Source organism: Sphaeramia orbicularis, chromosome 22, assembly GCF_902148855.1.
Source record: "Sphaeramia orbicularis chromosome 22, fSphaOr1.1, whole genome shotgun sequence".
In the NCBI taxonomy this organism is placed as follows: Eukaryota; Metazoa; Chordata; class Actinopteri; order Kurtiformes; family Apogonidae; genus Sphaeramia; species Sphaeramia orbicularis.
Genome location: NC_043978.1, coordinates 4,521,742 through 4,539,486, shown reverse-complemented (window position 1 = coordinate 4,539,486; position 17,745 = coordinate 4,521,742). Strand labels below are relative to the sequence as shown.

At 37.8% G+C, this 17,745-nt stretch overlaps 1 protein-coding gene across 1 annotated transcript in view; it reads right to left on the bottom strand.

The window, feature by feature from the left end:
- Nucleotides 1-17,745, bottom strand: part of hs6st1a (heparan sulfate 6-O-sulfotransferase 1a) — a 132,305-nt gene that overhangs the window by 21,791 nt on the left and 92,769 nt on the right. The window contains exon 2 of the mRNA XM_030126765.1: nucleotides 749-971. Coding sequence (XP_029982625.1) covers nucleotides 749-971 — 223 coding nt within the window. The remainder of the gene's footprint in view (nucleotides 1-748; nucleotides 972-17,745) is intronic.

Below are 17,745 nucleotides of genomic sequence, written 5' to 3'. Positions count from 1 at the left end.
ACTGACCTGATATTTGTTCTATAAAATGTACTGTTTATTCTTATTACTGTTGTAGAGGAAGAAAGAAAACAAAAAATACTCACTTTTAAGATGCTGAAGTCAGAAACTTTTGTCCTTTTTTTCTTATTCATTTTATTAAATTAGTATAATTGTTGTATAAACTAATAATTAGAAAAGAAGAGGAACTGCTAGTTTTGTGCAAAAATACAACAAAATGTGGATGCGTCTCTGCAGTATGGTGCCATAAAAAAACACCTTACAAGTAAACAATCTCAGATATTCTTCAGTTGAGATGCATAAATACATAAATGGATGAAAATGAAAGTGCATGAATGAAACTTCGTCTAAATCTAGTCAATTTCCTAAAACTAAAAATACAACTTTAAAACTTTACAGCGAACATTTGTCAGGGAAATGCATCCTGAGAGTTGTCTGACAGTTCTGTTGTTGGTGAGCTAAAGATACAGATTGCACTTTGGAGAAACAAGACAACTTGGAAACTCTATAATTAGACTGAGTGCATCCTGGGAGTTGTAGTCCAACATAACCCAACACTAAAACTAGTTTAAGTCCCAATTAAATCAAGCTAGTCCATTGATGGAATTAAAAATGAAAACAGAACTACTTATGTACACGCAAAGCTACACCAAAATTAAAATCCACGCTGAAAGACTTAACAAATATTCAAACTAAATAGAGGTGTGTCTCTGTGATCTGTGTGAATCCTGGGTTGTTTCTGTGGTCCTACCTGTCTGTTGTTGGCCAGGTTATAAGGACAGTCCATGAACTGCTGCAGGGTGCAGCCAGACCAATCAGAGCCCTCGTAGCAGGACGGCAGCTCCTCGGGTGTCGGCGTTCGTCCATCACACATGTGGAGGGAGGTTTTCCATGTGGCACCACGCTGCACGTGTCTCCACTCGCTGAGGTAGCGAGACACCGGGTCCCTCAGCAAAGTGATATAGTAAAACTTTCTGTTGAAGAAGAAAGACAGGAAAAGAGAAAAAAAACATTGCCATTAGCACACCATCTTTTAGAATTGGAGATAACTGTCTGTCAACCAATAAACAAAGTCAAAGCTCTTAACAGTGCATTAAACAGACACACACTTATCATGTTGATATCTCTGCTGCTTTACTTACATGTACAATATAATATTTATAACTGGATCTGACACTGTATTTTTTTTCATTTGGACTGTTCAGTCAGATGTAGGGCACCATAGTCTGGCCACATATGTTACCATGATAGAAATGTTTCCCTTGAGAATTGATCGCATCAGAATCAATATGTATTCAAATAAATGTAAAATCATTATTTCTTCAGGTGTGTTTCATGCCTATTGGATTTTGTTTGGTTCCAAAGCATTCATTAAAGCCACAAGACAAAAATGTAAAAGATGCAACACAACAAAAATATAAAAGAAGATGAACAAGACAAAAACAATATACAAGGTATAAGACACAGTTGTGCTGAAAGATGTAAAAGACAGAGGCTCTGTATCTGTTTTCCCACTGGACACACGATAAATATTCTTAAACAGAACCAAACTGTTTTAGTGAGGCAAACAAATCTACAAAACACTGGTAAACACATTTTATTTTACTAACCACTGAAAAACCATAATGGAGCTTAATAAAAAAGGAAAAAAAAGGACGACATTTAAGCAGGTTGTGCTTCCTACAAGCAAAGTCATTTAAGATAGACCTAATATTGTTAAAAAGGGACGTTGTGTGAACCATCAAACCATTGTGTTCCCCTGCTGAGATATTATGCAGACCACTGCTACTGCTTGTTATTGGTTATAGCTATGCTCAGTATTATCTGGAAAAGATCATTAAGACAATTGTCATGACAATGTTTGCTATTCAAATGAATAATACGCTTCACAGCATTATTATTCTTTAAAAATGTATTTCCCTGACACAAAGTCTTTAGATTGCCTTTAAATATGTTTTCTGCAGTGCTACACACTGATGAGAAAAGGACATTGATTTATTGACAAGTTTATTTATAACCCCACTAGTTAAGAAATATTGTTGAAATATTACTTAGATGTCCTTTACTTAGTCCAACAATCAGCTTCAAAATCTTTTCAACTTTTGGTGTTGGACTTTCTTAAACTTAAACACATCTTTTATTTTTATAGTAAATATGTTTCAGTTGTTCTCCTAAATCATTAACATCATGCAGTGAGCCTGAAAAAATAAAAACATCGGTCAACCGTTTCTTACAACATAACTGAAGGGAGGCTTTAGCATCTCACAATATTAGCATTCGGTTTATAAAAGTAGACTGTTGGTTGAGGGATGACTGTTTTCAGATAAGGTGTGGTCCCCCTGGCATCCATGTGGGGGCACCGTTTACAACACTATACTGCAGCAGCCCAGCAGTATCCCCACATAACTCAGGAGAGGGACTGATTCACACAGCGGCTGACAGAGTTAATGCTGGATTATTTGCATCGACAAGAAGCAGACCTATGACACGCAACAGAAAAAAAGTTGAGCAGCGGACAGGAAGTCAAAACTACAAATGAGAGCGAGGAGGAGGTTGTGCAAAGGAACTGATTTGTCCAGGCGGAGGGGTCAGTGTGTAGCATGGGAAACTGCTGGCACAAGCACATCTCACTCTACAACACACACACCGAACATCCATATGTCTGACAGTCCGACACACACTCACGCACAGCAAACATCCTTCCTCCTGCTTCACACTCACTTTTGAGAGATGACTCATCCCGCAACAGAGATTTGGATGGCACTGTTTTTGTGCTCAGTGTGTGTGTGAGTGTGTGTGTGTGTGTAATGTGTGTATGTAATGTAATGGCGCATAGCACAGTTCAATGTCTTCCTAGAGGGGACACTCCCACCAGAGCACAGACCTTTCCAGGCCTTCACACTCCGTCTAATTACTGCAGTCTAATCAATCAACACATCCTCATTAACCACACACATGCAACTTGTTTAAGTAAATGTGTGTTTGTCTGATTGTGTTGTATGTGATGGTATGGATTGGAACAGGATGCCGATGTCATTTCTCCCCCTGAACTTGTGTCATAGGAACATTTACAGAATTTTGTGTTGTGATGGGACTCGACCAAATCACATCCACAGAAGAGGAGGTGAACGCATACACATCCTTTACTCCATAGCAGGTACAACTACTCTTTAGTACAGGTACAAGTACTAATGCTTTAATGCAGTGAGCGTTAGAACGTTCAGGCTCTGACAGTCATGGATTGGTCTCTGAAGGACATTTCTGGCAGCTGTTTTTGTGCTAAGTGAACTGAACCTCGCATCATATTAATATATTGTGAAACCAAAGTGTTCCAACTCCAAACATCAAAAACAACAGACTGAAAACAGCCAATAGTGGCCACGGTCCAGTTTTCCTTTCATGCCATTTGGTCTATGACAAGGGTGTCAAACATGCGACTGTGGACCAAAACCGGCCCACCAAAGGGTTCAATCTGGCCCATGGGATGAATCTGTAAAATGCAAAAACCACATTGATATTAGTAATCAATGGTGTCAAAACCATTTTAGTTCAGGTTCCACATACAGAACAATTCAATCTCAAGTGGGACAGATCAGTAAAATCCTATCATTATAGTCTATAAATAATGATCTTTTAGTGTAACAAAAAAAAGTACAAGTGCTTGAAGATATTTACATTTAAAACTGTCCTTTCACAATTAAATGTGAATAATCTTAACACATACGAACAACCTGAAATATCTTTAGAAAAAAAAGTTTAATTTGACCAATATTCTGTGTGTTAATAAATGTTTTGTGTATTTGTAGATCCACTGTGATCTGTAAGTTGTAATGCACATGTGTAAATGATAAACTGACGCATAATATTGTTAAAATTGCATTTATTTTTTTTAAGACATTTCAGGTTGTTCATGATTGCTCATGTTATTCACATTATTTAAAGGATGATTTGGAACATTACGGAAATGCCAACATTTCCATAATGTAATTTTTACTTCTTTCACTGTAAAACATAGAAAAAAGTCTGGAGTTGATATTATTTATAGGTTATTATGTTATTACTTTACTGGTCCAGCCTGTTTAAGATCGTACTTGACTGAATGTGAAACCTGAATTAAAATGAATTTGACACCACTGGTCTATGACATGGCTTGCATCTTGTAAAATACAAATTCAGCATGCGTCACTTCGTTTCATTTACATTTTATACAAAACAAGAAAAAAATCCTAAAATCAGGCAACAGGTGTGTTCATGTTATGTTATCTTCTTCTTTTCACCTTGTTAAACTGTGTTACATTGTTTTTTTATACCGTTTTCCACTGGTCATGTCTTTTTCTTAGTTTTGTCTTATTATTTTGCTTTGGTCTGATTACATCTTGTACACTGATTTCGCTGGTACATCTTGATCATTGTTTGCATCTTGATCATTGTGTGGTACAATACAACCCACAACAATCTTTGAGGAATGTTTGTACAAACTCTTTTCTATGTGTTACTGTTCCATCTGTTTAGGTTGAAATAAATCTCAACATTCTAAACATGTGCAATTGTGCAATTATAAAAAGTAAAAACAGATAATCCCCTTATATGAATTAAAGCTACAATAAAAATGTTAAAATGTTTGGAGTAAAATGAAGAAGACAGAAATAAATACTCAAGTAAAGTACATATGAAATTACTCCTTAAATACAGTGGTGAAATATTTGTACTTAGTTTCTTTGCTCTCTGCTGTAAAAAGACACTTAATCTACAGAATCACACGACAAAGCTCATACAACACAACATAAGAAGCTTCAGTGTGACACAAAGTCCAGAATGTCATACAAACTGTAGCACTGCCACAGTTTGTTGCCACAGTTTTGTCTGGTTTCGACCAACTCGATATGTAAAGTGTCATGAGATAACTTTTGTTGTGATCTGGCGCTATATAAATCCAATTTGATTTGATTTGATTTGTTTGAAAAAGCTGCTAAAATCCAGGGGCAGCATGGGGATCCTGGGGAACAAAACAACTAAATCTACTAACAGTTTAGAGATGCTGCTGGATAAAACAAGTGCACCCAAAATCCAGCACAACAAAAAAAACAAAAACCACATTTCTGCTGGGAGACCCTGCACAACAACAACAATAACAACACAAGCCACACCCTGATTCTGGCTCTTGCAAATAAAATGAGTCTAGATCAGGAGGCAGCAATGGGATCAAGGATGATGAAGACCCCAAATCCAGCGGCAGCTGGGAGATCCCAGGCAACGAACCAAACACACCCTCAATCTGAACAACAACATTGAGGGGGATCATGGCCACAGAAAGCAGGAACTAAACTGTAAATTCCATCAACCTCAACCTAAAATCTCATCCCAGATCTAATCACAAGCAGGACTAGGGTATATATATGTATATATATGTGTGTGTGTGTGTGTGTGTGTGTGTGTTGGGGGGGGGGGGGGGGGGGGGGGGGGGTTGGAGCCTGCAGGAGACCAGGGGCACATTATGGAGATTCCTATGATGACATTATCTGGATTCCTAACTCCCCAGAGTGCACTGTGTGGCTGTTTCTACCATTGTGTGTGTGTGTGTGTGTGTAATGAGTGTGTGTTTCAGAGTACGACTACGCCTATTAAATCAGTGATGACATTTTCCCCCTCTTGGCTTCTATTCCAGTGAAGAAAAAAAAAAAAAAAGGGCACTGTTTGGCCCTCGCTACAGAGATGAGGGAAAAGAGAACGAAGTGAAAGAAAGAGAGAAAGAAAGGGTGAGAAACAGAGAGAGAGAGGGAGGAAGGGGCGGAAGAGAATTTCAATTAGTTTTCTAATACTGTGAAAGCAGAGAGGGCCCCAAGCCCAAGTGATTTATCAAAGTTATGGCTCCTGCTATAATGAAGGCTCAGGCATATTACAGGCAAAATAAATAAATAACATGCTCACAAACACACTCAGGATGCAAACACACAATCACACACACACAGAGGCATACATGCAAAGCTAAATAAATGATCTTAAACGGCGTGGCTGCCTGTCGTGTCTGCTGGGTCAGGCCGACTGCACAAGTGGAGCCGAGGAGACTTTTCTTGCCTTAAAGCCTAATGATGTCTGGCTGTGCTCAGATCCCCAGGTAATGATGTCAACACACACACACACACACACACACGCAATTACCAGTACGACCACTACCTTTCACTCTCTTTCTCACAAATATAAACTGCCTCTGAGGTGATGCAACATTACTTATTTTACAGGCGATATTGCTTTTTAGTCGGAGTGTATGTGTGTGTCATATTTACTTCAAAGCTAATGTGAGTGATCTCACACAGTCAAGGTCTAACTCACTGTCCTCCCGCCCCACTGCATCTGTAGTCTGGGAACAGCAGCACCTTGAAGGGCCCTCCTCCATCAGACTGAGTTTACGTGAAATACATTTTTCACAAAGCGTCCACAGCTTTTCTACCTTCTTTCTAAACTAGTAAAAAAAATAAGAAGAATAAAGAATAAAGCTGTAAGCATCAGTGTTGGGGTCTTTCATACTGCAGGCGCATGTCTTAACACTAAGCAAGGGCTGCAACCAATGACAATTTCAAAAGTTGACTAGTCAGATTATGAACTGCAAAGAACAAAAAACAATGGCTCTTATTTACATTCATTGCAGCAATAAAATACATTTTTCTTTCCTTAACAAGATCATTTGGTGCACAACAATTACAATGTATACCAAAGTTTGTTAAACAAATATTCAATTAAATATTCAACAAATATTACAGCAACAATAAAATACTTTCTTTCCCTTAAGCAAAAGTGCATGTTGCGCAGAACAATTACAGGGCCTAACAAGTTTGTTAAACAACGAAATATTCAAGAGATCCAATCAACAATAAAATAAACACTTTTCCTTAAACAAAAGTGCATGACGTCATTAACGACCTGTTGGCAACTAAATTAGTCATCAACTCATTTTGCTGTTGATATTTTGCCATCAACTCAACACTAATCGACTAGTCTTTGCAGCTCTACACTATATGTTGTACAAAAGAGTTTATAATAACTACAGTGTCAACATTATAATGGCTGGAAGTAGTTAAAAACATCTTTTTCAATCCAAAATGGCAGCCTTCCTGTTGGGTTCAGTGTACCGGTCCAAGATGGTTTTTGTACGTCTGGACCTGATGCATATGTCAACTTAATTTGGTAAATCAGGGGGCTTAATTACTTATTAGGGGGCTTAATTATTAGAATAACATGGGCATGAACATCCCAAATTTGGGAGAAGAGTCTTTGCAGTTACACTGAGCCTTGGTAGCAGTAGCAATGCCTTAGTCCTAAACAGCCCTGATCACCAAACACTCAAAAGTGCATTTATCAGGTGTCGGCTAATCTGTGAGAGCTTTATCGTCCTATTGATTCGTCCCATCAGAGTGGTGATGTGTGAAGGAGGCGAGTACAACAAAAAGACGATGTTCAGCAGCAGAGGCGTTGGCGAGTCAAGAACTGCCTGACTAAACAAGGACAGCTCTGTCTTTTATCTCTCACTTCCTCCCTTTTTTCTCCGTCACCATAACTGAATTCCAAACAGAAGCTGGATGTACAAAATTAATTATATGAGCTCTTAAAGCCAGACACCAAAAAAAAAGACGGAAAAAAAGACACATTATTCCTCCTCTAGAGTACATATCTCTTTCTTTTGGTGACTTTTAAAGCCTCCATTTCTCACCGTCTCTACCTCCTCATGTGAACAGCTGTGTTGTTGTGCTATATTTAAGTGAAAATGGGATTTTCACAAGCCATTTTCTCGACAACATGAGAAACAGCAGCCATCTACCATCACAAAACTGTTCATAGCATCTCTGTAATTATCTCCCATTACCACACTGTATTCAGTGCTTTGGTAACCCTATTAAGGAACAAATGCCATATTCAATGTACTTGTGTGTAATGCTGATTAAACATCCACTTCTTTACTATTTTTTGTATACAATATTTCTGGCAGGCATCGTGATTCTTAACTTGCAGAAATTGAGCTGCCCCCCCGCTTTGCTTTTTATAAAATCATGTCATATCCCTCATTATCTCTGCATAAATAAATGTGTATCTTAAATTTAGTGGATTTGTTTGGAACAAATCTTTTTCTGAGGAACTAGTGAGGGTAGCAATGCTATAGAGTTCAGTATTATATGCATGGTCTTGTGCAAGCATAGGTTTTATGTACAACTGTGTGTGTGTGTGTGTGTGTGTGTGTGTGTTTTAGCTTAAGTAGGGTTAACTTGCCAAAACGTAGCTGCAAATATTAAGTAAGAATGTAATCATTTTTAATCTGTTAGCCTACATCTCAACTCACTCGAGTAAAAACAAACCACAAGATGGACAAATGACATTCTAAAAATCCCTCTAGTATTTAATACTCACAAATTCCTATTCTAAATATTTATAAAGTGAATTTTAGATATTTCATGGACATGTAGAAAACCTGATTATTACAGTACATGGTATACAAATTGCCTATATTGTGATGCTAAAGATTCTATGAGTTACTTGCTTGTGCCAAATAGGGATGGGTGTCAAATCCTAGTATTAAATGGCATTTGGTACTGAAGAAAGAAAAATAGAAAAATAGGCCTATATAACAACAACATAAAAGTTATTTAGCAAATTTTTCCACACCAACTCTAAGATGCTTGTCTGTAATGCAGTTTGTCTGGAAAGCAGCAGGAAAGTGGACACTTCCTTGAGAACAAGTCATATTCAGGCAGAAACATGAGCAATCTGTTACAAAATCTAGTGAAAGTCTGTCAAGTACAGGTGAGAAAATGTCTGTCCTGTTTATATAATATACTTGGAGCTCAAATCCAAACATGATTAAAAGTAACCGGTGACCAGCTGATTGTTTGACAATGGGTATGTTCATAAATATAGTCGGAAACAATCAGAATCATCTGATCTGTTGGTCATAGACTCAGAGCAGCAGGACATGGAGGCTGCAGGAAAACCACCAGCGTCAAAATACTGACTACACTGTATTCAGTTTTATAGTTTGAAATGAGTGAAAGACTATTTTCTTTTGCAGTATTTAATTATTTGTTTCACACTACTATCATAACAAAATCAGATGGAATCACTGATCAGTGACTGGTTTGTTCAAAACTACGCTGTTGCACTATACTAAAGAATATCAATCATATATTACATAGGCCTACACAACAAATAAAACAAATAGTTCTGTTCACAATTTGAACAGTAACTTAACAAAAAAAAAAAAAAACAACAACCAAAAAAGAAACTGATAAGCAGTACCGATAAAAATAGTACTATGAATAAAATCTTAATGATACCAATCCCTAGTTACAACATTACTGTTACTGGTTTCGACCAGTTCAATATGTAAAGTGTCATGAGATAACTTTTGTTATGATTTAGCACCATATAATAAAATTTGATTGACTGATGGTTATGTCCATGCCAAATAAATATAAAAAGGAAAAAAGCGAAGGCAGTTCAATCAAAAGATTTCTCTGAAAGATTTAGTCTTTTTTGTTTAACAATATTGTTTCTCACTATCATAACAAAACCACAGCCATTTGTTCAAAACAATGCTGTTGCATTTTCCTACTAAAAAACATTAATTAAATATATTAATTATATAGGCCTATACGACAAAGGTGAAAAGAAAGAAAGTAATTATAATATCTGTTTAACAAAATAATGGTATTGGACAGGGCAAAAAAGAGTTGGGGCTCCTGTAATAACACAAAACTGCTCAATACTGTAATTTTCACCATTTTTGGTCCAACCATGGCTATACTTTAAAGATACAAAAGGACCTTGGACACAGAAATTCCCTCCAAAGGCTTCGAGTGAAAGTGTGTGTGTTTGCAGAACATTATCAAGAGGAAACACACAGCTGTGTGTGTTATGGGGAAAACCAGGCCTTTGCCCGTTTCCTGTGGGTCGCAAATCAGCACTTGTGTAACCTCCACCTCATGTCTTTAACCCTCTGCCCTTGTCTTTAAATCTTAGTCTGTTCTGTCACTCTGTTTCCTCTCAGCCCATCACTTCTGCTCCCTCTATGGAAGTTATGATCACCATGTGTTCTCTCTTCAACCAGTCAGCTTGGTTAAAACCCAGCTGGGGTCAAACCAGGGCCCACAGACCTCTGAGGATTGTCCATCATAAACTGAAGAACAATGCTGAGATTGAGGAAAAAGCCTAACACTTCAAAATATGAACGGCTTCCATTGTGTTCCTTAGGTTAAAGCATGTCAAAGTAATGTGGCTCTTAATGGAAACAAATGGGAAATTCTTCACTATTTGTGTTGGCATAGTTCAAATTGCAAAGAAAATACAAGTGCCACACTGTTGAATTTGGTTCATTTACTGATGTACAGTATAATTTATAAGCCAAAGCTGTAAAATGAGGTTCGGGACAAAACTTCTACAGAAAAAGGAGGCAAACCAGTGTTGAATATTAATACATCCTGCATAAACTTGAGCATAACATATGCATGGGTTACCATTTTTAGATTTCATGCCGATTACAAAAGTGTTTTGGAGGCTTTCTTTCTACTATATGGAGGTAACAGCAGCAGCCACAGCAGAAGAAGAACTCCAAGTGTTTGGAGGCTGATACACAAGAGATTCAAAGTGTTTTTGCTCTTGTTTTCCACCCTTAAGAGTGTGAAAGAGTTCAAATATAGGGTCTAGTTTGTCATTGTATGGTTTACACACGAACAACCTCACATATATGCACACCCAGACACACACGCACAGTTACGGCAACACCATCCTATTGCGTAGAACAGCCATGATTTATTAATAGTGCGCGGATGTTTGTTGAAACCAGATCCACTTGACAACACAGCTCCTTCCCACTTCTAAAAATGGACCTGAACTTCACTTGAGAATGAATAAAAAAAGAAAAAAGAAAAAAACCCTCAAAACTTAGAACAGATAGACACTTGATACATCGAGGAGAATGCAACTACTCATAATATATTATTTATTCAAAGACAGAAAAATAAGTGAATTTTGCGGAAAGTTTCACTGCGATGGAAGGACAGCTCATATAAAGTCACTATCTATAGTTGTATAGCTAGCATGGCTAAAAGTAAACTGATTTGATGCTAGCTATCTCTAAATCAAAACAGTAACAAAAAAAGTTAATCATTTTATCAACTGTAAAACAACATTTGTCATGTACAAGCTGGAATGTCCAACCTGCAAAGTGTTTTACATCAGCAGGACAAAAACATGTTTACAGGACAGACTGTCAGTACACAGATATGCAGTCAGAACTGGAAACATAAACTACCCTACCGCAAAACATTACCTGGAACTCCACAACAGCAACCCAGCAACACTACAAGCTACTGGCATTGACCAAATTTCATCCTCCATTAGAAAAGGAGACTGACAAAAGAAAGTGACTCAACGGGAGGCTTTCTGGATTTTTAAACTACAAGACACTAAACCCCCTGGCCAAAATGAAGAGATGGATTTTCCTGTATACCTGTAAAGAACTGTTTATTTTTTTGTTTTAAAGGCTTAACATCGTTTTTACCCTATATAAACAGGGATATGTGATTTTGCAAAGTTCTTTTTTTAATCTTTGTCATGTGTATATTTGTAAATATTTCTATAGGTGAGTTTTTTTGGATGTCCTTTGACCTGTAGTGACACCATCCGCTGGGCGTTTTACATGTTGACACCCTCTACAGGCTATTACCTTTATGCCCAGTTGGCTGGTTTCTGTTGGTCAGGACCTACTTTAAAAGAACCTACAGTTTTCCGGGCATCTGTTTTGTTTGACTTCCTGATGAAGGCTTAAAGCCGAAACACGTTGAAATGTTTTTTTTTTAAGTCTATACATGACCATGCCGTGAGAATAAAGGCATTTTAACACTTAAAAAGAGTGCCTTGGAGTTTTCTTCCTGTTTGTCATAAAAAAAGGGTGGATTGTGCTAACCTGTGCACCACAAGGCCCACTGCCTTTGACTATAAATACCAAAATGTCATTTTAAATATTAGTATAGGCCAAGTTGTAATCAATGCATCCCTCAATAATAGTCTAGTTGGCTAATTTAATAATAATTTATATATCATTGAAACTCTACATTTAAAGCTATATTATTACATCATTTCTAATCAAACAGCAAGCAAAAATATTCATGTTTTTTTAGTAAATATCAAGAAAACCAAATGAACCAGACCATTTAAGTGAATGAATCAGGGCTTCCCTGATTTTGGTAAAATCTCAGTACAAAAATCAACTACACACATAACATAGGCCTTGATGCAGAACTGCACTGTGCAGTAATACAGATATATCTGATTTTGTATAAAATCAAATGCCAGTTTGGAGTCTGATTCAATAAAACCATAAAAGATCCTTGACAATAGTTTGTGTACATCTGTGTGTGTGATTTCATGCTGGGGGGAAATCCAAGGAAACCCTGGTTGAGCTGTATAACTCCCCAGTGTTTCCATTCAGAGGAAAGAGTCCATGGAATGTGCTGGCTGCAAATGCAGATGATATCAACGGCATCAGAGAGGTGTTAACAGTCTGTATGTGTGAAGGAGGCCGTGAAGTGAAGGAGGCTGAGGGTCGACTTGTCAGGACTTGAATCTCTGTAGGAAGGCTCTGATCCTTGTTCACTTTCTTTGCCGCAATTCACATCATTATGTGGACACATTAAACTGAAGGTGTGCTCAGTTGTTCGCTCCATCCGAAAGCGACTGACTTGTCAGGTTTGGAGAAATATCAACCACACACATCAAACAAAACGCAACTAACAATCAGACTTTGTTGCGAGCCAACAGGAATCAGAGTGAAAACGCCTGTTTGGAACAGAACTCTCTATAACTACCTTTATGCAGTATAAAGCCTTGTGACCTCTCCAGACTAAACGTGACCCTTTGCCCTTCCTTCTACTGCACCCACCCCCCCGGTCATCCGTCATTTCATCCTGTGTCTGCATCGTTGAGCCAATAATGACACACTGAGACGGACAGAAATAGAGCCTCCGGTTCAGACGAGCTCTCAAGGCGTCTGTCTCTTCTCCGAGAGCCCTCGCTCACTCCTTCCATTCTCGTCATCTCTTTTCTTTCTTCATGTGCTAGTCGATCGATAACAGCCTCAGGACTCAAACAGCAGCCCTGTATTGATACTTTGGATTTTAAACACAGAAGACAAGACAAGATGGAGTTCAAAATGATGTGGCAGCGCTCATGGAAAGAGGGGATGCTTGGGTTGATGTCCAGCTGTGGTTAAATATGAGGACACTCATGGAAACTCTTTGTTGTCTCCACTTAGAATGAGAGAGAGAGAGAGAGAGAGAGAGAGAGAGAGAGAGAGAGAGAGTGAGAGACAGACAGACAGACAGATATGCATACAGATCTGAAATTCTACCAAAAAAACAACAAAAAAAAAACTTAACACTTTAGAAAGAAAACAAAATAGAAAGAGTTTCCCTGCTAATGAACAAGAACAGTGATTGGTCACTGTGTGCATCCATTCACAGCTCATCACATATCCATTTGGCTGCTGATTGGTTGACTACATGACCGCCATGCTCCCCAGTGTTTCTGACTTGAAGCTATTTTGTGTATTTTCACTTAGAAACATTTTATTTACTCTTTAACACACCCAATATACAAAATGAACTAAAATATGAAGTAGTGGTAAAAGAAAAATTAACAGCCAAATGATGGGAAAGAAACTACCTTTAGCCAATGGTAATTGCTTTAAATTACTTTAAATTTCCACACTAAATAACAAGATATACAATATGATGAAGAAAATCCTTTGAGAAGCTGAGGCTAAACACTCTTTTGCATTTTGCTCAATTAAAATGTTTTGATTTGGATCTTTTCTTGTTACTTTGAGAGGTGCACTGAAAATTAATGAAAAAACTGATTTGTCAGATACCACAGAGTTATTAACCAGCTCTGATATTTGTTGCAATAAAATCAAATGATAAGTTTTTCCTAAGTAAAAATTCCAAACAACTGTTGGCTCGCAAATGTGAATATTTGCTATTTTTCACTCATCATGAATGCCATATATGTCAGATTTCGACACAGCGAGTAATTCCGAGACATCCCCTGTGGTTCAGAGAGACTGTGATGGACATTTTTGCCTCCATTTCCTGACATTTAATAGACTAAATTATCAAGAAACATCACCATGAGTAGTAAATGAAAATAAGTGTTTGTTGTTGCTTCACAGTCCAGTAATTCCCGCAGATACCGTCAGCTACATACTGAGATGCAAATTATAAAATCCATGTGCCAACAAGGCAGATGTGGAATGTCACAGCTGTGAATAATGCATGTCCTCTATCATATTCCAAAGTACGCATCCTTCATAATGGCCTCAGACAGTGGAGCTGTGTGATTATGATGTAATCAGTACCAACTCAACTGTTTCTTTACCTTGCAAAATAGTACAATCTTAGATGCAATGCCCAAAACACACTAAACCTGGGTTCAACACTCCAAATGCAGTCAAACTATCCTGTGTATGCATGCGATTTTGAACAAAAATGCCAGTTGAGAAAGCAAGTTGAGAGCTGCTGTGCAACCCCAGCTACGCAGCATGAGCGCAAAATAACACACACCTCAGAGCATTTTAACACAAAACCAGCATCCTTTTCCGTGATTAGCCAACAAAGAAGAGACAAAAACAAAGAGCCCAATCCCTCGGATATGAGTGTAGCCTGCGGCTCGACTTGGACGTTGCGAGTGCAGGAATGGACAAAAACAAAGACAGGGCAAGAGGGAAAGACAGGGGAGGGAATCCCCTGAGTGCAAAGCTATGTTCAGCAGGAATGCACTGGCGCCTGTTCGCTCATGTAACTTGACTGGCAACAGACCAGCGAGCTGTCTGACAGAAACAGAGAGAGAGGGGAAAACAAGATGGATCTGGTGAAAGAGATGGGTGGAGGGCAAGCAGAGCTGCAGATGTCAGCACACTTTATTTTTCATGTTTACAGAATTCAAACTTAAGTACAGTATAAGTCAAAGATAAATGTTAGAATATTTAAATCTGTCAACCATAAAAGCCTTTTTGATTTCTCTTCATACTGGAGTGCCTTCTCAAACTCAAAAAAGAAATAAATGTGTTCCGTGTTTGTCATACCACAGAAAAATGTGTTATTAACCACCCTGCCAAAGTCCAATGATTTATAATGGTGCTGAATGTTGTGGTCAAGAATGTTATCCTAACTTTCATATCACTCAATAATTATAATGAAAAGTGTCAAATCGTGATTTGTTTCAGGTTGTTTCTGTGTAAAAATGCAACAAGATGAAAACAATGTCAAAGATTCAAAGCTGAAAAAGCCAAAAACAAAGACAATAGTGGAAAGATCGTAATGATGAAAATAACAAAAACAATGTCAAACACAACGGACACAAAAGACAAAATGAGACATAATGTGAACAATGATGCACTGTGACTAGCGGTGTACGTTTTTCGTACAGGGATCTTTGGTTCGATACATTTTTGACATGTTTTCGGTAGAGTGAAGGAGACCAGTGGTGGTGGTGGTGGGGGCTCCGTAACTACCAAAAACTGAAAGTGAAACTTAACACGCTTCGAATGTCCAACCCGGCTTCTGTGCCTCTGTTAAACTCTCTGTTGTCGTGTTTACCTTACTTATCGCCGCCCCAGCCTCAGAATAAAGTGTTTTTAGGTTGTTTTTTTTTGCAGTGGCGCTGAGAACGGCACCGCTGCTGAATATATAGGGAAACTCTGCATATGGATTCTGCTTACGGCCACCCTGCTTCCCAAGTGTTTGCCTTCTTCACATAAAGCTACATGTAATTCATCTGGTACACCTCTGTATTGTATTGAAGGCCCCGAACTGGAACGGTTCGGTACAAACTAGTGACACCCCTGTGACAAAAAAAAAAAAAAAAAAAAAAAAAAAAACAACATAAAAAGATGTTAACACAACAGAAATCATAGAAATAAGATGGAAAGTACGTGGCATGACAAAACGTTACAGATGTTTTGTTGGATCTTTTATGAATAAACCATCTGGTTTCATCAACTTTCACCGAGGAACAAAAACCAGTCTTTAAACATATAAGAAATAATGTTCTGACTTTGCTTTAACCATTATAACTATCAGTGTCAACCAATATGAAAGATCTTAATATTTAGAGCTACTTTGTCAAATTTTCTAATGTGTAATGTATTTAGAATCAAATGTCATCTCTACATGAAGTCACTCTGCCCAAAACTGCATGTGAAGCACCAAAATAGTTTAAGTGAGAGACACTTGTATTCATACCACTCACTTCTAATGTAGAGTATTAGACCATAATTTATTCTATTTATTGTCCACCAATATAACAACAACAACATTAACAACAAAAAACATGTTTGCTGGAGCTGCAGCCAAAAGGAGCAAGCATTGAGAACATTCTTTCCACTAAAATCTCACTTTATATTTGATTTACAGCCAGATGAAGACACATAGCTACACATACTGTGCCCAATTTGCCTTTGGGCAACAGCTGAGCCCAAAAGTAATAAAGAAGTGATTATTAACTTGAATTTGGTACATGAGGGCCACAATAAGAGTAAAGGCATGAAAAGCAGACTCTCAGCAGCTCAGAGAAATACTGCACTGAAAACAAATAAAGTAGAAGCTGGATGCTGAGCAGAAAAAATGTGCAAAAATCCAATTAAAATATAGTGTTGTGGATTCCTGATGCTGAGAGAAACATTTATAATTCAAGGTGTGAACACAGAGTTAATTAAATAATCAGGAATCGGCGTCCTTCATATGGACAGAGTGTGAGGCATGAGGCAGAAGCGGTTTTAAGTTGATCAAGGTAACACAAATCAACCCAATAGCCCTGAATGAATGTGTGTGGAGGATACATTTCCTTTTAAATGCGTTTACTATCAGTATAATAAGGCTTTTCATACTGTTGCATCATGGGTAGGGTAATCACTAGTTTGCAGTCTGTTTTTTGAGTGTGTCAGCACTAAAAGTGTTCTATTAGTCCACTTTAACCTAAAGGAGTTGTGTTACAGGTTTCATAGCGAGAAAATCTTGATAAGGTCATGTCACCACAGTAACTCTGTTTGCTTTAGCTCAAAACACAGCTTTAAAGATGATGCTTGTTGTTATGAGTGGTGTACAAATATGTTCAGGTGGTTATGGAGTGGTGGAGGGACAAATTAAATAATGACAGATCGCCACAGGTTAGAGAAATGGTGACCATCTCGGATCCACTATGTTAAACAGAAATAGGCTAGATCTCTGCTTGTTCACATGGGTTCGAGCACCAACATGTATTTTATGAGGGCAGAGTGTCCTTGACCTTTAGCTACCAGAACTCTAATCAATTCATCCTCAAGTCCAACTGAATGTTTGTGCCAAATTCTACAAGATTCAAGTTGCTCTTGAAATACTGTGCAATAAACATAACAGAAACTTATGGACAGATGAAAAAACCAATGGACCAACCCTCTTAACCTAGCGATACTTTTGTGGCAGCTCCCAAATTATTTTTTTCTCTCTAACCATTCTTAAGTGATTTATCACCATTTATTGTAATATTATCCTCTGCATTTTGCATTTTTCAGTGAAAATTAGGCATTTTCTGATACTTAATTTACAGATCATGTAGATGTTCATGAAACCTCAGAGTAAAGTTGAGGGTTATTATGTCAAAACAGAGAAAACTGAAGAAAAAGTGACTTTTCAGCAAAGATATCAATAACTGAATGTAAAAAAAACAAGT